We start from the raw sequence: 23,334 nt of genomic DNA, 5'->3' as shown, positions 1-23,334 counted from the left end.
GCTGTTGTATGAAGTAAATCAAAATACCTTATTTAAATATTTTTCTTCCTAACATCTGCCTTTTAAAAAAACATCTCCCTGCTTAAACTGATGTCAGAGACAGTATCAACACATACCTTTCATGGACACACCCCTACATCAGTATTCAAACCCTAATCCTGTGGAAACACGAGGGAAATGCCAGTAAGCATCAGCTCAGACAATTACTTTTTTTCAGATTAATTATATTCTAGCATCCATCTGGAATTAAAATATCAAATATGTGTCAACAAACAAAAAACTATCATAACAGCATCTGAGTTATCAGCTATAGCAAGTTATCAGTTAGCAAGTTATATATCAGTATATATATATATATATATACAAAAATATATATATATCTCAGTATAGCAAGTTATAGTTATCAGCTATAGCAAGCATCATTCTTAGCTATATCAAACAGAACCATGAATATTAAAATAGTCCCACAAATAGCACCATACTACCATGTTCTGTTTAAAACTGAAACTGAGTAAAAAACCAAAGAAATTAACTACTGTATTACAGAAAACCTTGTCTTTGTGGCAAGTTCTTACATAAATTTTTCTTTCTTAATTCTGGTAGAAATTTCTGCACATAAGACAGATGTGAGATACTTGATACATTGGTTCCTCATTTGGGCAAAAATATCAGGCATCAAGGTAACTTTCACCTCAACATAGAACAGAGCATAAGATCCATGAGATTGTTTGCACCACAGTTTACAATCATGACCTAATCTTTCTTCTAATTACTTGTGTCCTTAAAAGTGATAAAAACTTGTATTGCTACTGAACTTGTAGTAGTGATGCCACATATCTATTTTTATTGTGAGCCAGTACTGTGGGATTCTGAGCCCCAAGAACTCCCAGGTAATCAATAACTAAAGTTTCTAGGGTCTTTTAAATTCCCACAAACGTAATTTTGCTACACAGGAATGTTGCAAGCAGCCTCTTTACTATGACAATAAATACACCAACTATTTTTGCTTCAATATAAACATTTGGAGACTTAAAATTACTACAAAGATCAATTCATAAATGTGTCATCATAGAGCATAATGCTGTTATTTTTGCAGTATATATTTGCAATGTACCCTAAGTAATGACTTAGAATAAGTACTTAATACTAAATTAATACTAAAACCATTTCCCAGATTCTATGACTTAGGTAAGGAATTAATTTTCAGATCATCAGCTACTTACCTCAGCTTTAACTGTGACTTGGCAGGTTGCAAACTACGTTAGGATGTAATATTCAATTTAGATTATGCCAAATGAATACTTTACTGTTTGAAAACTATATTATTCCTATTTTTATTGAGTAATTGTACCTTTTATCTGTCAGCCAATCCGAATTTCTCTTATACAACTCAACTAGACTTCACTAGACTGCAGTAGAATTCTGAAATAAAACATTTCAACTTTAGTTCTTCAAGTTTCACTTATTATGTGTGATTGTGCAATTTTAAAAACACGAGGGTTCACCAAGAATATATATACTCTCCTTGTGATCTTTTAAAAGCAGGTCTTAACCCTTAAGTTTCATAATATTTAAAATTATTAAATACACACAATAACTGATAATATACCTAAAAGGCCACTCTGATGGGATATGTTCTGTTGCGATTAGGAAGGAAAATATGAGACTGCTTGTGAGCAGAGCTTCATGATCTTCTAGGCATTTCTAGACTTCTATGGCATTTCTGCTAGGTAGGCATTCTTCATCCATGCTTTCACTTTCATGAGAACAATGCCATTTCTGTATTTTAAACTGATTATGAAACTCTGATTATGAACTGATTATGATATCTGAAAGAAAAAGTCTCTTCACCAATTACAATTAAGGTCACTCCAACAAAAATAAACTCTAAATACGGTCAGGTGCTTGAAAAAGACAGCTGAATTGTTGGTTCCCTATTAAAACTGTGCACTTCATCCAGTACCCAAATATTTCCTGTACTTTTGCCTGTGCAACTTTGTATACTTCATAGAAGCCAGTAACAATTGTGCTGATTAACAGCACTTGCATCTACTTCACACTGGCTTGGACAGTGAGCTCATCAGGAAACAGCATTACTATTGTAGTTCTTCAGAAACTTGAATTTTAACTGTGCACTGTTATGGAGATATATAAATAGGAAGGTAATTTTCACCAAAAAAGTTCCTAAAAAAAGTTTCTCTTTTTCTCCTTTTCTCTCCTAAAAAGAGAGAAAAATTCTTCTAAAGGATTCACTTTAAGAGTGCAAGGAGTAGGAAAAACAACTGCTAGGCTTATTTTCAATAATTATTTGCTCATCTTTCAATTTTGATAATGCATAGAGAAACCTAATACATTTTTCAGGTATTATAATAATTTTAAGAAACAGGCAGTGTTGACTTAATTGTACAATTCTCTTTACTAGAGTAATCATAACTAGGATGGTTACAGTAGCAAATCATTCCTCTAAAACTTCATTTCAATATTGTAACTAATTAATGCAGCAATGTGGATCACAAAGTGAAATTGTAGAACTGACAAATTACAAAAGAGATGAATTTCCTTCAATTAAATTACTATACACTATCTTTCATTCAGATGGCAAAATCTATCAAAATATAAGCAAATTTAATAACTTACAGCAGTCTTGAATGTTGTCCCACATCTGCAATATCTCTAGTTTTTTATTCCACACATACATACTCTTCACTGGCTAAATAAAAAGAATTGGCATTTTACTAATTTTTCTGTCCATCTGATATTGTAACACTTCAGGCATCGTTCCTCTCACTTTCCTTACAAATGTAATGAAATTTAACATCTATCATAAAATTTTAGCTTCTATATCATTGGTAGCTTAATTTTGTTTTTATCTTTGTCTTCAGCCTCATTGAAATATCAGAATCTCTTCTGTAATGACAGGCACGCTTATGCTCTCCAAGGACATTTCAGCTTCATTAAAGTCAACAAGGGTCAGTACAGAACCCCTCTTTGCAATTCCCTAAGCTTTTAATTCCTATAGTAATAGGGAGAATGCTTAAAATTCCAAATCTGAACCACCTTCCTAGCTTGGTGGAAAATTCAATACCCATGAACTATTCAGTGGAAGCATAAGAATGCTGTAATGAAAATTTTTCTTGTCTAGAAAAAAATATTTTCTATCTCTGCAATTAAAACTACATGATCTGCTATAACCAATTTAAAGAGCACTTCCTACAGATCTATACGTATGTTGTCTTTTATCATAACTCTTGTCAGGGTTTTTGAGCTATTGAACTCAGACTGCAGACCTTGTAACTTCTTTATATAAAATTCAGTACCTACATCCAGTTCATCAGCTTCAGTTTCCAGAGTAACTGAGTGACCTTGTATATGGCTTAGTCCAACCGCTAGCAACATATTTTGCAATATGGTGTGAAAAAAAAAAATCATTTCAGCCACACACTGAGAGTATCCTTTTGTATCTAGACAAGCTGTATTCAGTGTGCCTCCATTTCACTAATACTCTGTCACTGATGCCTGCAGGAAAGCTTTTGATATCTCTTTTCTCCTCTCTCAATACTGAGTATTTTACTCTGATTATAGCCATCTCCATGCAAAGAATTCAAGAAGAAATAGAATGAAACAATGTTAGGGGTTTTATGAATGACTAAAAACTTTGTTGCAGAGAGCTTCAGAATCAGGTACTCCTTTGCCACTTTGTGACACATAGCAGAAATAAAAATCTCAAATGGACCTGATTTTATTTAATTTTCAAGATACATTTTAACAAACCAAATTATCTCAAGTATTAATCTCACCACCCTTCAAAGAGTCTTTTAGTTGTCGGGTATTTAAAAAAAAAAAAATTACTTGTCGGGTTATTAGAGGGTGGAGGAAAAGGTCTATTATATGTTTTCTTCTTCTTTTTAATGAAATGTTAAAACCAAGAAGAACTGGAACAATTTATGTCATCCTTTCGAAACATGTTTGGTAACTTTTCATATATCAAGCAAATTATTAGTTTGTAACACATAAAAGTATCAGGAGTTCAGATAAGAAGTTTCACTTTTTTTAGGAGCCTGGAGAACCATTTGTTTTATTTTGAACTGGTACTCTTCAGTATTTCACTGATTTCAAAGACAGGCAGTACAAGCAGCAGCAGGAAGTGGACAAGCACACTACATAACCTAAGTTCTTAAAGTTTGCATTTTATGATTAATTTAATAGTTCAAAGATACAAATTTTCCCTACAATAGGCTGAAAAACGGGGGAGAGAAAAGTGTAGGGAAATAAAGGTAGAGAAAATAAGAGAACTAGTCACTGAGAGGCTCCAGGAAAGAACTAAATACCTGAAAATATGTGCCCTTGTGGCTTTAGTCTATGTTCTTTTTTCATAAGAAATTGTTTCGTCACTTTTTCCTTTGGAGAACCTCAGATTTTTAGTGTTTGGTATCAAGGCTGTACTTACTACTGAATCCACATTAACATTTGTGACTGTTCCTTTTTATATATTTTTTTATTATTTCATAAAGAATAGACCTTTTATATCTCTTGTACAGAAAGATAAAAATAACTAGTCTCCTTTCTGTAACTTTTTATATTTCCCTTGTAGAAGGAAATTCAATAGGTTCTCTTTCCACTGCAGACAAAGGAATCCCAATGGAAGCTCATTCATAAATTATATAATTTCCTTTTTTTGTCATAAGGAACTACACTCAATAGGTCTACCTTCCATAGAAATGAAAGATTTTATCTTCATAAAAGATATTGCTGACCAAAAGTAATTCTACCTTGAAACATAACTTTTGATTAATTCGTAAAATAAAATCTGGTTATTTTAATCTGAGAAGAAATTCAGAACTCACAAATAAAGTAAACCACTGCAGGAAGAATTGGCATATTTTTATCTGGAAACATATTCCAGGAATATGCAATCTTTTCAGATAGCACATGCGCAGAAAAGTTTCTAGTCCATTTGTCTCTTAGTGGTTGTCCTAACTCCTAAAGACAAAAGACACCAACCTTGTAGACTTGTAGAGAGTAAGTTAGTTCCAAGTTAGCCTAAGAGACACAAGCAGAACACTCTCTCAAGCTTGGATTTTTGGGGGTTACTTGGCATTCGTTTGGGTTTTTTTACACCAAAGGTGTGCTTCATTATGGATATTTTTATCCTATTTTTCTTTTTAAGATTACATAGCATGTAAAAATCCACAACAGTGTTGGTATTCTTGTGCTAGCTAGATTCCAGATAACCCGAGGGGGGGGGGAAGCCAATTATAAAATTAATACATTTTTACCATACAAATCTGAAAGAGCTATTCATAACCATCTTACAAATAAGGTGTCCTGGTTTGGGCCAGGATAAAGGTAATTTTCTGTCTTGTAATTTTGCTTTCATCTAAGTCTCCTGTAAGTAGCTGCACTTGCTGAAATTAACAGCAAGTTTCTCAGTGTCTGCTTCTGGGATTGATAATGCTCAATGTTTACAGTTACTGCTAGAGACTGGTGTGCAGAGCCAAGGACACTGCTTAGTTTTGAGGAACATTTTGCCCTTCGGAAGGAGAGAAGGAGTAAAGAGGTCACACCTGCAGCCCTCCTTTAGGGAGGAAAGGCCAAAATTGACCAAGCAGAATATTCCATCCCATACACGTCATACTCAGTATAAATTTGAGGGATCACAAGAGTCAAATCCCTTTCCTTCCTCCTCTTCTTTGCCTGCTGTTTGCTTCAGCATCCTGGGAGGATTCTGTCTGTTCCTCTGCCTGTGGTCCTGATCCGTGCCAGCCCATATCTGTGTGTTCCTCCTCCAGCTCCCAACTGATGCTGACTCCAGGAGTCCAGCCTGGACTTTCCCAGGGCTGCCCTGCAGCCTCGGTGGTGACATGAGAGTTACTGGGGGAAAAGAGGCGAAGGAACATGGTATCAATTTTCCTGTATATTTGTATCAATTTAGTAATTTCTCCTATTTATCATTACTGTTTCATTAAAGTTGTGTAGTTTAATTTCCAAACCATAAGTCTCTCTCCCTCATTCTCTCTCCTTCTTTTATCTGGGAGGGGAGGGGGATTAATAGAGAGCATCTGTCACTTGGTTTAATTGCCAGGCCAGTGTTAAACCGTGACAGATATTTTTGGTGCCCAACGTGGGGCCCACGCTAATTAGGTCAAGCCCAGTTCAAATAGTTTGAATTCCAACTCCAGTGGGAGGATACCAATATGGCTTTGCTGAGTGGGATCAGAAACCTACTGCTGTCCTACAGGAATGAGTATGTAAGTTGCTGAGTAAGGCAAAGGCAAAAGGAGGTCCTTCTAAAAAGATGGCTGCTCAAGTCTCCAGTGTAGAGTGACCCAATCCAAATATGCTGGTGACTCAGGATGCCTGTACATCAGGTGTGAGTACTGAGGATGCAAACTCCAGTAATGCACATACTGACAATGCTGTATGTGCTCAAGCGTAGAGGTGCCCTGCCTCCAGCCAGGTGGAGAAGAGGGACAACCGAATTTATTGGATTGTGTGGATTCGATGGCCTGGCACATTAGAGCCACAGAAGTGTAAAGCCTTGGTGGACACTGGTGCACAGTGCACTCTAATGCCATCGAATCAGAAAGGGACAGAATCCATCACTATTTCTGGAGTGATGGGGGGATCTAAAGAACTGAGTATTGTGAAGGTTGATGTGAGCCTCACTGGAGCGAAGTGGCATAAACACCTGACAGTGACTGGTCCAGATGCTCCATGTGTCCTTGGCATAGACTACCTCAAGGGAGGTGACTTCAAGGACCCAAAAGAGTACCGGTGGTCCTTTGGTATTTCAGCTATAAAGACTGAGAATGCAGGGTGGCTGCATGCTTTGTTTGGCCTTTCAGATAAACCCTTTGTAGTGGGGTTGCTGAAAACTTAAAACAAGCAGGTGCCAATTGCTACTTCAGTAGTGCATCTACAATAATATCACACCAACAGAAACGCTGTGATTCCCATTCACAAGCTAATCTGGCAACCAGACAGGCCAGGAGTGATCAGCAGGACATAAGGTTACCTTGACCGTAGATTATTAGCTGGGATCTCATAAAGGAAAATAACTGACACCTTAACATAATTTGCCCATGCTGCTGGGACAGCGTTCTCGAGGTTTCCATTTGGGGCTGTGCTGAATATGCAACTCTGAAGAAGCCAAAACATCCCTGCCTCTACCTCCTCACCCATAGCTGTGGAAGAGAGACCATGAGCTGTCATAAGCAGACAGGAGCCCCCACAGAGCTGGCAAACCAGTGTTGTCTGTTAAGGAACGCAGTGGTTGAAACAGAGAAAAAACTTGATTGCATGCTACATAACATCCTAGGGAGGGTTCCCCAAAGGACTCCTCAACCAGTGACCTCCCAGCCCCCAACACAGGCCTCCCCACTGGCAGATCCAGGCAAAGCACAGAGACACAACAGGCCCGCGGTCCACCTGGAAAGCCGGGGTGGCTTTCCCCACCTCAGGACTCAGCTAAGCCCAAGTAAGAGAGTGAAAGGGTGGCAACCCTACTCAGGACACTGCGCACTGCAGCACCCGGGGCTCAGCCACCCCGCGCAGCGCCCGCCAACGGCCCTCTCGCGTCGGCGGTGATGTCACATCCGCTCCCCGCGCCCGTGCGGTCTCCGCCCCGCGGGCCCCAGGTCCGCGGTGGACAGTCCGGGGGAGGTGGGCAGTCCGGGGGAGGTGGGCAGTCCGGGGGAGGTGGGCAGTCCGGGGGAGGTGGGCAGTCCGGGGGAGGTGGGCAGTCCGGGGGAGGGCCGGGGGTGGGACGGGGCCGCCGGAGCCGCTCCGGCAGCACGGGCAGCGCCGTCCTCGCCCGCCCGCCCCGCGCCGAGGCTTCCCGCGGAATGAGCGTCCCCCGGGCGGCTGCCGCTGCCGCCGCCACTCGGGCTCCGGCGGGCGATCGGAGAGCGCGACTGCCGGCGCGGTCGCTGCACCGGGAGCGGAGTGAATGACCGAGAGGAGCGGCGCGGAGAGGCAGCCCCGGGATCAGGATGGGGGCGCCCGCCAGCATCCTCAACCTTCTGATGCTCTCCTTGCTGGCCGGCCTCGATCGGTCCAAGGTAGGAGCCGGACCGGCCCCGCAGCGGCACAGTGAGGCAGGCGGTGCCGGTCCGCACACGGCGTATGCGGCAGCGGGCGATGCGGCTCTGCGGGGCGGTCGGATAGCTGCGCGGTGGGGCGGGTGCGTGTCCTTGGTTGTCCGACCGGCCAGGCGGGAGAGTTCGTGGCGTACGCGGCTGTAACCGGTCCCGGGGCTGCGCGGTGCTAGGCGGAGAAGCGCGGTGAGAACGGTCAGAGGAGCTGCGGGGCTCACGGCAGCGGCGCGCAGAGCCCGCGCACACCGGCACCCCACATACCCTGCACCCCCGAGTCCCCCCGGCACCTCCCCACGCTTCGGTTCCATCCGGTGCGCGGAGGAAAAGGCGGGCGGGGGGCGGCGGGGGCAGCGCGGCGGTAGCTGCTGGACAGCTACCGAAAGGACCCGGCGGTTCGTTCATCCGGCTGCAGGTGCTGGTAGCGCCGTGACCGCACCGGTTCTGGGCGAGCACCTGAAAGCAGGGATCGACAGCCGCCGGCTGAAAATACGTTTGTTTCGAGTGGAACCAGGGGCGTCACGTGAAGGCACCGATTTTAGTACTACAGGCACGCTCCAGGCTGCTGCAGAGTTTCGTTAATTTCAAATGTTTTCGGGTCGCTAAAAGATGACATCTGACAGTGAACTAATAGTGAAAGTAAACAATATGTTTTAGCTATGCAGCCTGGCTTGTGAAGGTGATTTAGATTCATTACAAAAATCAGAATTGCACTGTACCACTTAAGAGCAATAATGATGGAAAAACTCCTAGGCCTGCTGACGTTCGTAGTGCTGCATCTTGTAGAGGTAGAACTTGTCTTATTTGTCCTTTTGTGACATGCAATCTGGTAACTGTAAGCATTATAAAAAAGTAATGAGAGAAAACATTCTTACGGTATCGCAGTCCATTACCAGCAGTAGTCACAATTTATACTGTATGTCAGTTAATGTAATTTTAATGGTACCTTTTAGTTACCAGCCAACTGTATGGGGCACTCTTCAACCGTTATGGCAGGTTTTTTACCTTAAAATAAAGGAATTAATAACATAAATTAATCACATACAAATATGTACTGAATTTCCATCAATATGGAAAAGATAGTCCTCCTAAATATAAAAATAGAACTTAACAAGAAATTAAGTGGAAATCTGACTTATGGATCCAATAGTCTGGCTGCTCTTTAATCAGTAACATACAGTGAAAACTAAAAAGCAGGAAGTGATGTAGAATTAATAACATTAGCTAAATAATTAGTTGTATAAATGCTATGCAATAGGAGATATCTGAAAGTATCAGCTATTGCTATGTCTGTAAAGAGACTGATCAGGCAGAGCTAAAACCGGGTTTTCAGAATATAAACATGAGATCAAATAGCTACTCAGATCCTTGGTGAGGATACTACACCAGGTTGAGCATAAAAAAGATGGCACATAATAATTTAGTTTTGAACACAAAGATTTCATATGCCTATGAAAAACAATACATGTAAAAATGTTTTCAGGTCTTTTGTTTTAGCAAATCAGTACATGTTGTGATTGAAATCTCGCTGTAGAAATGGAAGTAGTGCTCAGTTATTTATCTTGCTTTTGCTAAATTGAAATGAAATAAAAAATTTTTGCCTTGCACATTGGGGAGTATATATCATATGAAATTAATTGTAGGAAACCAGGGGATGCTGAATTCTTTAATTTAAAAAAGAAATGTACAGTACAGTTATGACTAGATAGACAACTTTTTACATGCCCTTGACACTCACAAACTATTCGGCTTATGAAAACAAATCACACTTATTCATATTTCAACGTATACACAATACATTCCTATTAATGTCCTAAATAATTAATATTCAAGTAATAACCTATTTTATTGATCAACTACTTGTGGGGAAGAAAGCTTCAATTTAGTACAAAGCCATCACTGACTCAAGGCTGTACACTGGCACAGTGTACAGTGTCAGTTATGACAGGGGTAATATTCTGAACCTAGGTTATTTACTGATATTACTGTAAAGTGTCTAAGCAACGCCATCGTATGGTTAAATATGTAACAAAAAATAAATATATAGTTTATTCTTAAATCCCTAGAACGTTACGATTTTATTTCAAACACGGTAATTTATTGCCCATGCTTTTGCATTTATTTAAATTTTTTCTGCTAAATATGGCATATTGACTGGCTCTGGAAATTCTTCATTAACAAATGGAAGACAGGTCACTACTGATTAATTTTAAACAGTACTAATTACAGAATATCAATTTTTGAAATAATTATTAGATGTTATATCTGTTAATTCTATTTTTTCTCAGTCTTTACATTATAATTAAAAAAAATAATAAAGTATAATTATTCATGATACTGTATTTCAGCAAAGTTACATTTCCATCAGCATGACTAGAAGCTACCTTTAGGGAAAGGACTGGGAATATAAAATCTTTTCTTTCTTCTGCACTCAAGCGCAGTATCTTGAAAGAAGGAACTACAAAATACTAGGAAAATTCTAAGAGTTACTGCTAGATGGCATCTCTGTGCTGCTTTTCTGCAAGCCGAAAGTTTTTTTCTAATGACCTTCATAATATGTGAAGTGGGCTTTTTTCATAAGAGTTGGTTTTGCTGGCCATCACTGATAATCACAGTAGTATAATCAAGTAAACATTTTAGAGTGGTGTAATGCTGCTCTACACAGGAATGAAGCTCACATGGTTTCAAAGTCTAGTGACCTTTTTTTTTAATTTAGTTTTGAAATTGTAATTAGAACTGAAGAATATGTTGATTCTTCTGTGCACATAATGGATTTTATGCTTTTGGCTTTTGTAATGGTTCTATGTCCTATATCTGTTGGGTGTCATTATACATGAATACAGACGCAGCTGAGCTGTATTCATTGCCTGGGATAGCAGGATGTTTGGGAACATTAACATTAAAGAAAAAAAAGCAAAATTGAAACCATTCATATGTTTTAAAAAGCTTAATTAAACTTTACATTTTGATCTTTGAGCTGTGTTTCTAGATTTCAAAATCTAGAATTTCTACACATAATAAGAGTATACAAGGAGCCACTAATATCTTTCTTTTTTTCCCCAGATTTCAAGAACTTGTCAGTAGGACGAGTATACTGCTTTAATGCTGCTTTGCAGTGTAAATTAATTCACCCCTACTGTGAGATTTTATAACAAAAATGCTATTTAGAAACAGGAGTTACCAAAATACACTATTTTTGTTGGAAATACAACTCACAGTAATACAATACACTGCAAAATTAAACCGGAATCTTATTAACCACTTGGAAATTAATTTACCCTGTTTCCTACAATATTAGTGGTTAGTATGAAAATTGTATAATATTATTTAGCCTACATGATTTAAGAATTCTCTGAATGATTAATTGCTGAATGCAGTCAACTCTTGCTTGGTGTGCACTCTCCCATTTCTAAGCAATGCAATTTAACAGCCCCTGGAGAACATCCAATTGCTGTGAATACATCCTGTGCCCTCTCCCAGGTGTTATTCTGGTTACATTACTCTCACTCTAGTAACTTCAGTCAGTGAATAAAGACCAAAGAGTGCTGTTAACTGGTTCTTCCTGCAATGCCTTCCAACCTTCCAGGCCTGAAAAAAACCAATGGTTCATGTATTTCCTACTTGTCCACACTCAATGGCACGGCATCCACCATATGTTATATAAAATCACAGAAAAGTGTTCACTACATCATTTTAAGTAGCATATGTGAAGATACTAGAAGAGACCATGAAAAAAACATGTATTTGTGTGACAACTAACTTCTGGTACTATTAGGCATCATGTGGTCTTCAGGAGCTTTTCAAAATAGTGGATGCTATGTAAAGAGACCTTTTTTTATTATTCTAGCTGAAACCATCTGTTGTTCACTAGCAATCTGACTATTCCTTCTTTGAATGGACTCATACATTGATTTGATACATTATATAGAATCTGAAAAAAAATTATATGTATATATATACATGCATACATATGTGTATACATACAGCAAGTAATTCTTTTCTCACAGGAAAGAATTAGATACATATTGCCTTTAGGGAGCAGGGCTTCCACCTTCTGTATTTGGTCAAGTCATAAGCCAATAAAGGGAGACAAATGCACAAAATTAGCAAAGAAGAAAAAGCTGAAGCAGAGAAGGTGATTTTCAGGAAGTACAGTATAACAGCTATTAAAATATAACTCAAAATGGTGATTCCACTTGGCTATAGATTTAACAGTTATAAATTTCAGGTTGAAATCCATGAAGTTGGTAAGGGGGCTATTAAGAAAAGGAGTCCTCAGAGAGGCTCCAGTCTATTTTGGGCACTGAAGTCCTCATTTTCAACACTGTAGTATGAAAATGCTTCAGGACATCACTTAGGCATTCTTACTGGTTCTTGACTGAAAGCCAGGTAAAAATTCAAAAGCCTTTTATAAATCTTTGCAGTAGTAGTCTAGGAGGAGTCCTCTCAAAGACATCCTACACAAGAACAGCAATCTATCCTGCTGCAGGAACAAGTGGAAAATTTCTTGTAGAAGCTTATAAAAATTAACTGAAAAATTCACAAATTCTTTCACTTAACCCTAAGTGGCACAAAACCAGAAAGAAAATACCCCACAATTCTAGACCAGATATATTATTAATGTGCTTTTAAACCAAGATGTGTGACACCAGCATACCATACTCATTCCATCTAAGAACCAGTAAAATTCTTAGTCTCCCAAGACAGTAAAAAACAGAAATACAGTAGCAGTATGCATTCCTTCTTAAAATACTTCTAATGGTGTACAGGAGAATATGCAGGACTTAAACATTTTAATTTTACAGGAGTTAAACATTTTAATTTCAAGAATTCTGAAAGAAGAAGAGCTAAAATTGCACTCATTTAATATAAAGATTCAATGTGCACTACTTCCCACATGGTCAGCTAGTGCACTTGGTGCACTTGCAGAACACAGCAATTCACTGTCCACCTGATCTAACTTCATTTTTTTAAAAGGAGTTTTCATATGAGAGAATAGGTCCAAATCTATCCCCCTCCTTTATTTTTACTCACTTTTTTGTTGTTGCTGTTTTTCCTAAGAGGAAATTACCTTGGTGCTTTCACAGGGAGATCTCTGAAGAACTCTCAAAGTGCATAGCATCAATCTTCATGTACTTTGTGCTGGCATTAATGATGTTTTTGTTGAGCTTGCTAAAAAGAAAAAACAGATGATAAATATCTTAACCATTCCTTTCTTCAGTCAGCTGGGAAATTCCACTAACACTAGAAAAAACCCTTCTTACTTCAGTGCTCTGGTTATCTTACCACCATTTAAGAAAGTTGATTTTTTTATTTATCATATTTGTACTGGAACATGTTGATTATTGACCAGAAAGGACAGTGCATGTTATCTGACAAGCAAGCGAAGCAGAATTGAAAAGGTGTCTCTTTTGTAGTGACAGCTGCGTAGAATTCCAGTTTAGAAATTAATAAAATATTGCAGCTTTAACAATTCTGATTATGCCACATTATTATGTCATTATCTGCAGGACACCCATCCACCACTGATGGCCACTTGATACCTCTCACTGTCAGAAATAAAGGAGATTCCCTCATTTCAAGATGCATTAATCAAAACAGTTGTTCATTCAAGGGAGCATTTGTTCATTAACTTAAGATTCATATTACAATAACTAGGTGCTGGTGAAGCCCAAGCAAAGACAATGCTGAGATTATTTATTATGTATTATTTCTTAATTATATTCACAGTGCAGTGTAAAGGACTGTGTCCTAAAAAAAAAAAAAAAAATAAAAAACCCAACAGCATTATTTCCCAGAATCAGTGATACTTTCCTGGAAGTATTTTTGACCAGGGACTCAAATCATAAAGACAGCATCATTTATTAGAACGCTTGAAACTATTTCAAAACCACTACTATTTTTATTGTCATTGTTTTATTGCTGCCATTAAAGGTTTGTAAGTCAAGTCTTGGTTTTTTTGGGAATTGAAGAGTCTATATTTCTGCCTCAAAGAGGCACCAAGACACCAGAATGCTAAATAACAAGGCCCTCTACATGGATTATTTTATACCCATTCATAAAGCCATCTAATTGGGAATAGTATTAAAAGTATCTTTAAATAAAAAGGAAAATAACTTATGCATAAGACAAAGAAAATGTAGTACCATTGATAAATGGCTCTAAATGATAGCTAGCTCTGTGTTGGCTAAAACTAAATGATTAGTCTTCATCTTTACTGGCCATCTTCTCAAAACAGTTTCCTAATAACCGATTATCTTAGAGAACTAAGTACATCACAAAATATGTGTGTTTAGGAAACACAGAACACAAAATGAGAGAGATACAAGGAGTTAACACTGAGGAGGTAACTGCATTAGTGGATACAGGAGTATACACAGCAGTTTGCTTAGTTAAAATTTCATGGTTTCATAAAAATATGTGTTATCAATCCCCCATGAGGACCAGCTTTAACCACAAGCAAGGAGTATGGTGTCCTGCATTTTTGTCTTTTCAAAGCCTCAAGTTCTGTTCTGACTATAACCTAAAGGCTCATCCTGCTTCAGCCTCTGACTACCACAGAACAGGCAGGAATTTACAGAATTCTAGACACCTCCTTGGACCCCAACACAAATTTTCCAAGCACTCTTGCTTTTCTGTCACCTTGTGATTAATATGATGATAGGAAAATTATATGGACAAACACATTTAACGAACTCAATAGTACATTCATAACACATGCAATTAAACTAGATATGCAAAATGTACCTGAAAGGCATTTGTGCAAACCTGAAGCTGTATTTTACACTGCATCACACAAAAAATTAAAGTTTCCAGCCTTACAAAAGTCCCTCATGACCCATAAAACAACTGAAAACAGGAACAAAGAATAAGAGGAGTTCCTCTAAGGTAGGAAGGCCTGTAAATAGTGAGATCGGACATATCTTTATCCCTCTACTGAAATATTCACATAAAACTCCCAGATTTACATATATGCCATGTATTTCTACATTCTGTGATATTACCAGTTTACTTATTTAAACCTGTCATTTCTGACTGCTAAAAGATCAAATAGCTAATTTGCATTCTAATCCTTTTTAATAAGATGTTTTTAGAAATTATTGTTAACGACCTTCTGCTACACTAGTCCTGCAGACACAACAAAAATAAATAGTTCTGTATTAGCAGATGGTACAGCATTCTGTGTCTACTTTGTTTTCCTTCCATAGCTTCTGTTATGCTCAGCAATCTCTGCAGCACAATTCAGGAAGTTCAAATTTCTATGCTGTAATCATCATCTTTGCTGATCTTTGTCCTCTGGACTTGCTTGCTCATAAAATTGCTTACATACTCTGTTGAAGTCAGCAACAGTATCTTCACTGCAGTGAAAGAGTTAAATCACTGTATCCAAAGCTTAAGAAACTGGCCTTATATTTACATATGATACCCTAATGGCATTAAAGGATTGCTGTTGTCCTTACCAAGAGTAAATGTTGCTATTACAGTTCTCTGAGATGTTTAGAGTTTCTTTCAATTCAAACAGCTTTTAAATATTTCCCAGCACCACAGCTAGGACGTTCATTCAGGTGTCTCTTTGCATTTTGGTTAGTACTGCAACTGTGTCCAATGCATTTGAATCATAAGTACTAAGTATTAGAACACACAGAGAGCCACTGCATAATTTTCATCATAAACTGTTCATAACATTTCAGAAAATCTACTTTTAAAGCAAATTTCATCATCCAGAAAAAAATTAAAACTAGATATACTGCTCTCCCACATTTAGAAATGCCACAGAAATTAAATGAGGTTAAGGCTGGTTATATCATGGAGTCCAACTCCATACAAGGGACTTAACCAGTTCATGTTTTCTAATATGGTTCCACAACTCACATTCTATACAGATAGTAATAATGATGGGTAAAAAATTGGAAAAAAAATTCCTCATAAACCCCAGTTAAACAGAAACAAGGTTGTTTTTTCTCTTTTGGGATTTTCCCAAACCACTTGCAACTAAATACTGCCTAATAGTTTCTTTCCTCTTCTCATTAGTATTCTTGGACACGTACTATTTGCATTTTGTGATTTTTTTCAGTTTTAATAGCTTCTAACACTTTTTTTATCCATTGCAATAAATTTCAACTGCAGTTCTAGAGACTCAACTGTATCATGTCATCATTAGTTTCCCAAACATTTGCATTGCATCAACTAGTAATGTGGTATCTTTCTTCTCTTTTTGCATCCTTTGCAAAAATATGGTATTGTTAGCTAATTTCCTGCCAAAGTCATCTCTTTTCTTCTCCTTTCAAAATGCTAGCTGTTATTCTGTACTTGTACACTCCTTGTTTGTAGTCTTGAAATGGTGTCTGACTACCCATGTTCCTTACTGATCCCCTTAAACTGCTAGGCATTTGCTGTTGCCATATTTAGCTGTCTTTAGAGGATGGCTTTTTCCAGGAATCTTTTCGATAAGAGATTTGTTAAGTTTTGACAGATTCCTCCAATCTCCCCCACAGCACTTCATATGCTGAATTTTGTTATTTCTATTATTGCTTTTAATAATAATTTAAACCAAATCCTCCGTGCTAAAATTAAGTGTATTTCAAGCTGGATGCACTGTTAACCTAAGGAAAGCATCCCATTACAAGAATTCACAAGATTATGATTCTCTGCATCATATATATTCACGTTTACTAAAAAGTCCATAACAGACAGATTTAGGAAGTTCATTGGACTGAAAAGACTTTCAGCTATTCTTCCAAGAGCATATATGCAAATTCTGGAACAGTTACTCCAATTAGTATCCGCTCAACTAAAATGCTTCATGACAGGCATTTGGGGGGGGGGGAAATAAAAAAGAGAGAGGAAAACAAAACAAAACAAACGCACCACTGCCTCAGGGTACCCTATTTTTATATATTGGTTGTTATCGAGAGGCCATTTTTTAACAGGAGTTTTTTTGGACAAAGTATTCACTGTAGGAGAAAGTAATGATCTGCACATCTACTACAATCAATTTAAACATTAGTTTGGCATTTCTTAATTGATCTATTTGGTTACTTGAATTTTCTTTTAAAAATTACCCAGTCAGAAAATTCACATTTGGAAATCAGGTCTTTTACTTTAGAGTCTTTGCTTTTTCCTCTGAACTATTTAATTCAGAGCATTTTCAAATCAGCCACACCCTGTTAGAGACATCTTCACACTAAACACAACCTCCCAATTTCCAGGCAGTAAGGCTTTGCATTTTGCCTGACAAAATGACAAGGGTAATTCCACAGTATAAGTGAGTGCATGGTGTCTATTCATTACAAGACTACCTGAAGATTAACTAATTGGCTAAAAGACCAAAGATAACACTGGAAGTAATGGGAACGTCCAGTTCTGTTCAACATCTTTATCAATGAGCTTGATGATCGGACAAAGTGTTGCAGCAGGCTTGCTGATGACACAAAACTGGGTGTAGTGGCTGATACCCCAGAAGTCTGTGCTGCTGTTCAGGGGGACCTAGAGAGACTGGAGAGTTGGACAGGGAGAAATTTAATGACATACAACAAGGGCAAGTGTAAAGTCTTGAATCTGGGAATGAACACCCCAGGTACTAGTATAGGTTGGGGACTGAGCTGTTGGGAAAGGGACTTGGGGGTGCTGGTGGATGGAAGGCTGACCATGAGCCAACAATGTGCCCTTGTGGCCAAGAATGCCAATGGCATCCTGGGATGCGTTAGAAGTGGGTGGTTAGTAGGTCAAGAAACATTCTGCTCCCCTTCTACTCTGCCCTAGTGAGGCCATATCTGGAATACTGTGTCCAGTTCTGGATCTCTCAGTTCCAGAAGGACCAGGAACTGCTTGAAAGAATCCAGCACAGAGCCCCCAAGATGATTAAGGGAGTGGAACATCTCCCTTATGAAGCAAGGCAGAGGGAGCTGGGTTTCTTCAGCTTGGAGAAGAGGAGAATGACAGGTGACCTCATTAATGTTTATAAATATGTAAAGGGCAGGTTCCAGGAGGATGGAGCCAGGCTCTTTTAAGTTATTCCCAGTGACAGGTCAAGGGGCAATGAGTACAAGCTTCAGCATAGGAAGTTCCACATAAACATAAGGAAAAACTTTTTCTCTGTGAGGGTGACAGAGCACTGGAAGAGGCTGCCCAGGGCAGGGGAGTGGGGGGGGACTCAATGATCTTTCAAGGTCCCTTCCAACCCTTAACTTTCTTTTCAGAAGAAACCCTTAAACACCTACCAGTGGATACAGGCTATGCTATGCTGCCTTTAAAACATGACCTCCAGCTGCAATTCAAAACTACATTCTAGACCATCTGCACTGTTTAACTTGAGGCATGCCAGAGGAAAACCTTTCCAGAAAACCATTGCACCATCAGGTACACCCAGTTGCAGTATGGACATCTCCATAACTGGTCAGTTCAGGTGTAGCACAGAGGGGCATAAGAACAACTGCATATTTTTATATATATAGGTCAACATGCTTATGCCCATCAAAGAGCATCTCTTACTGAGTAAGCACATCAATGTATGATGCCAATGAAGAAAACGAGGATGAAAAAGATTAAATGATTCAATATTTGTCTGTCTTAATGTGCTGTTCTCAGAAGATAGGAAAGAAAATAGAAATAAAGTCTTCCGCAAATAGTAATTCCAATTTTTAAAGAAGCTTAGGTTATAAATTTTTGCTCCTAGGGAGCAAAATTGATGGCAGAGAAGAATGTTAGGTGAATATTTTAATATATTTTTGAGCATGAGTTTATAATTTGTACTTACATTTGTACAGGATAAGAAATTTTGCCTCCTCATTTGAGAAAAAAAACATATATTTTAGTGATAAATGCAAAGAAGCTCAAATTTTAGCATTCAATTTTGTGAATTATTCACAAAAGTATTATACACAGCAAGAACTATTTATAGAAATGTTGCTGAAAATAGTACTCTGTCTGCAGACTGATCCTAGTAAAAGAAGCAGCTAATTTTTTAAAACTGTTCAGATCAAATTATCTGCCCAGCCTTATTGCTGCGTATACAGTGCAGTCTATTTTTAACTACGAGATGGGGCTTTCAGCACTTCCCAGAAGAGCATGATACAGCCTAGCACATTATGCTGCTGCATTTTTTTTCCCCAGTTCTTCATACTCAGATTCAGTGCTTACTGTTGTTATAAAACCACACAGAATTACGTAATGTTGCAAAGGACATATCTGCTTTCCTGATTACTGGAGAGGAAAAATATTTGCTTCTGTTGTAGTTTCTAAAAAGTAATTCCATACAGTTATGAAAAATTGGTGAAAATGGGCAAGGGATGTCTGACTCATTGTATAGACCCAAGGACAGGAAGGGAAAGAATGAGATCTGTCACTGAAGCCTTACAGAGGAATATTAAGTACAATTCAATAGCAGGTAACAGTAAAGGACTAAGAGATGATTGATTTTCCTTCTACATACGTCTGAGAAATGTGTCAGAAAGCAAACAAAGCAAGGACTAAGATACTGTAAGTACAAATAGAATCCCACACTACATGATTTACAGCTGCTCCTGGGTTTTATCACTCTTTAGCTAGCCATCAGACCCAAGAAGTTTTCAACAAAGAATAAAGCTCTTTCCTTCTAGTTTTATAGTGTCTTACAAAAAATTAACTAGAGGTTAAAATTTACAAAATTTTTAACAGAATTAAGGAGAGGTTCTCAGATGGCTTAGTCAGGAGCTGGACCCATGCTAGCACTAAAGAGAAGACTCTGCAATGGAATTCTCAATTGCACTTTCTCCTCTGCTTGAAAGAATTCTTTTAACAAAGTCATGCTGCTATTGGCTCCATTTTCATCATTTGCTAAGTGAAACTGCTGCATAAATATTTTATTCTTGTAAGACCTTAATAGTCAGATAAATGAACATACACTTACAAGCACGTCACTTTTTTACAGGTTGCTGTGAGTTGACTAAGCATGTATAAAGATTTCTTCTTTCCTCCAGACAGTAAACAGAATTCTTTTGCTTTGGAAAAAATAGCTTACCCTGTTTTCATTCTATTTATTTGGAAAAGCAATGTCCAGATAACAAAATTCTTAAACATCCCTTAAACTAGGGTAAACAAGGTAGTGGTCTGAAGACAGTAATTTCAGGTTTACTCCTCAATATGAAAAGACGTACTGGGGGCTCAGTACTTTTGGAGAAGACAGCTAAACTAGCATAATAGCACCTTTAGATAAGCTCAGAGTTGCATTTCATACATGAAAGGTCTATGGAGCTAATAATTGTACTCGGTAGGATTCTGCTCATCATTTTTCTATTGGCTGTCATGCAGATGCTGTTTCATTATCTGCTAACACCAGGACTGGAAATCTACAAAACATGAATACAATAGTTTTGAATTAATGTCTTTTGTAGCTCAATTTTCAGAGACTATTTTGAGAACAGTGCAGTAGCAGAGTGTGAAAAACAGAGTGGTACTATTTTTTCTTGTACACAGCGACAATATGGAGCAAAATCCTTAATCTTTACCCTGAGTAAGAATTTAGGGATTTAGCTCTACGTATTGATTGTTTCATAGCTATGATCATCTTTACCATGTTTAATGGTGAGATGGTATGTTGTTACCTAGTGTTCAATATTTCTTCTCATAACCCAGAAGTGCATTTCTGGGATGTTGCCTCACACATGCTCGTGTTATGCCTGCCTTGTGAAGTAGTGCATAGATATGTTACTGAGAGTCATACAGAAGGTATACTTACAGAATATATAGCATATCTTTTTTATACCAAACCTATGTCTTAGGGACTTACTTTCATTGCAGGAGTTGTTTTGTATCCATGACAAGAACACACACTGTTTATATGGTACGGGAGGTGTAAGGATTTAAGAATATTTTTTTTTTTCTTGACTGGACCAGCTATGTTAAAATCCCATGGTAACTGTAGATTAAAGTCTGTCTGAATTAAAAATTGTTATTATTACCAAAATAAAATTAAGGAGCATGTTGAATGACAACAAAATGTTGACAGTTCAGTCAGATTTGAAAAAAAACAGTTCAGTCAGATTTGTTTTGGACTTAAATACTTAATGTATTTCTCTGAAGTAAAATTTGGTTGAACAAAGGACCTAAGCTTGGATAGCCTACAATTAACACATATGAAGTTTTGTGGAGTCACCCTGAGAAACTCCAATTGCACTTGGCAGATGGCTGACCAAATGCACTGCTGGAACAGCCTCCACCTCCATGGGGTTTCAACCACAAGAAACCCTCACTGTAAAATTAGTCTGCTCTTTACTGACTGAACCTGAAAAGATGAAAGTGCAGTAGAATTACTTATGAAGTGACACAAATTGATCCCCTGTCCTTAATTCAAATTATCTTCCAAACCCAGCTTTTCTACTGTGTAAACTACAATTCATTTCCAGATGATTTAAGACCATTGTTCCTCTCTTTATATGATTAAGCCTCTGGAAACTATATAGGTCGTCTACCTCCAATTTATGCCCTGGGGATGCATTTCTTAATGAGCATTAGATTATTTTACTGTTATTTAACTATTGCTATTAATATAAGAAAGTATTTACTATTCTTGCCACAGGGCCTCGTTTGCAGTGGCAGATACTGTGGGAAGAGAGAAGGCAAGCCTCCATCCATTTTTGTACTCCTCTCTGCCCTGAAATTCTGTATAACTCTCTGAGGGAAGAACAAAAGAACAGGACTCAGACTTCCTTAGTTTCCTCAGCAGTCACACAGCTGATTTCACAATATAATGCTAAGTTGATAGTGCTTCCAGCATTTACCAAAATAGGTATGAGAATGCTGTTTGTATGTCTGACTTCAAATTATTAGATTTCAGAAACACATACTTTTGTATCAACTGGATAACTATTCCATTCTTATTCCACCCCTGTTTACTAAAGAAATAAGGTAGAAAAAATATTTGTAAAGGGACTCAGGAGGGACCCTTCCTTTGTTTACTCTGACACTTGCTTGGCATTTATATCATTTCAGTTTGGCAGAAGTACATTGCAGCTGTACATTAGTCTGTTATGAACTATGAATGATTTTGGTTTAGATTTTATTGTTAAGACTCCTTTGTTTTGCTAAGTTATTTCTAATCCATACGATTAACATGAACTTGAAAGCTCCATTAACCTTCCTTATGCCATCTGCAGTTCATAGTTTGAGTTCACATCCAAACACAGAGAGAAGACAACTGAGAAACATTGTCTTAAAGACACACTGTTTAACATCTTTGTCAGCAACACAAATAGTAGAAATGAGTGCACCCTCAGTAAGTTTGCTGATGATACCAAACTGTGTGGTGAGGTTGACATGCTGGAGGCAAGGGATGCCATCCAGAGGGACCTTGATAGGCTTGAGAGCTGGGCTTGTGCAAATTGCTTGAAGTGCAATGAGGGCAAGTGCACGGTTCTGCACCAGGGGCTAGGCAGTCTGAAATACAAACACAGGTTGGGAGGATAAAGAACTGAAAACAGTTCTGAGGAAAAGGACTCAGGGTTCATGATTGATGAGAAGCTCAACATGAGCTGGCAGTGTGCTCTTGCAGCCCAGAAAGCCAACTGAGATTAGACATGAGGAGAAAACTCTTTACTATGAGAGTGGTGAGAGACTGGAATGGGTTGATCAGATAAACTGTGGAGGTCCCTTTCCCTGGAAGTGTTCAGGGCCAGGCTGGATGGAGCTTTAAGCAACTGTATCTAGTGGGAAGTGTTCCTGCCCATGCAGGAGGGTTGGAACTAGATGTTTTTTAAGGTCCCCTCCAACCCAGACCCTTCTATGATTCTATGAACAGGTGAAAAATTTATCAAACTACTGATTTAAAGAGAGGCTTAGAGGGACAGCTAGCTTAGCTGTACTAAGACAGCACAGTTGTTCTGTTTGACTGGTTCTAGTATTCCAGAGCCTAGTCTATAGTTTCTGACTTATTTTTGTGTCTTGGTTTCTTGTCAGCTGGGTCAGAAGAGATTGCTTTCTGTCACTCTGCTGTGCTCTAAGAACATAGCTCAGTTTAACAGTATTTTGAGGGTTTTTCTTCTCTCATTTATCTCATATGAAAAGAATACTCTCAGGTACTTCTGAAATTCTTCTCTACAGTTCACTCCCTCGACCCAGAAACAAATTTTGTGCTCCCTAAAAAAGTTGTAGTATAGTTTCCTCAATTTTAAGTGTTCTTTTCAATTCCTGTGAATAACCAGTAATTTACTTCAAGAGCAGTGACAGAACGCATCTTCACATTCTTGTGCATATTCCTGTACTTACA

General features: G+C 38.2%; 1 protein-coding gene across 2 annotated transcripts in view; it reads left to right on the top strand.

Annotated features, from left to right (window-relative positions):
• The first annotated feature begins 7,591 nt into the window (after positions 1-7,591).
• Positions 7,592-23,334, top strand: part of OLFM3 (olfactomedin 3) — a 48,888-nt gene continuing 33,145 nt past the window's right edge. The window contains exons 1-2 of one of the 2 annotated variants that reach the window (XM_071750955.1): positions 7,592-7,644; positions 7,735-8,060. In XM_071750955.1, the coding sequence (XP_071607056.1) occupies positions 7,992-8,060 (69 nt within the window). In that variant the 5' untranslated portion in view covers positions 7,592-7,644; positions 7,735-7,991. The remainder of the gene's footprint in view (positions 7,645-7,734; positions 8,061-23,334) is intronic. The other variant, XM_071750954.1, reaches the window with a different exon arrangement.

This window comes from Heliangelus exortis, chromosome 8 (genome assembly GCF_036169615.1).
Source record: "Heliangelus exortis chromosome 8, bHelExo1.hap1, whole genome shotgun sequence".
NCBI lineage: Eukaryota > Metazoa > Chordata > Aves > Apodiformes > Trochilidae > Heliangelus > Heliangelus exortis.
The sequence above is the reverse complement of the archived record's forward strand: the minus strand, read 5'-3'. Positions and strand labels throughout refer to the sequence as shown.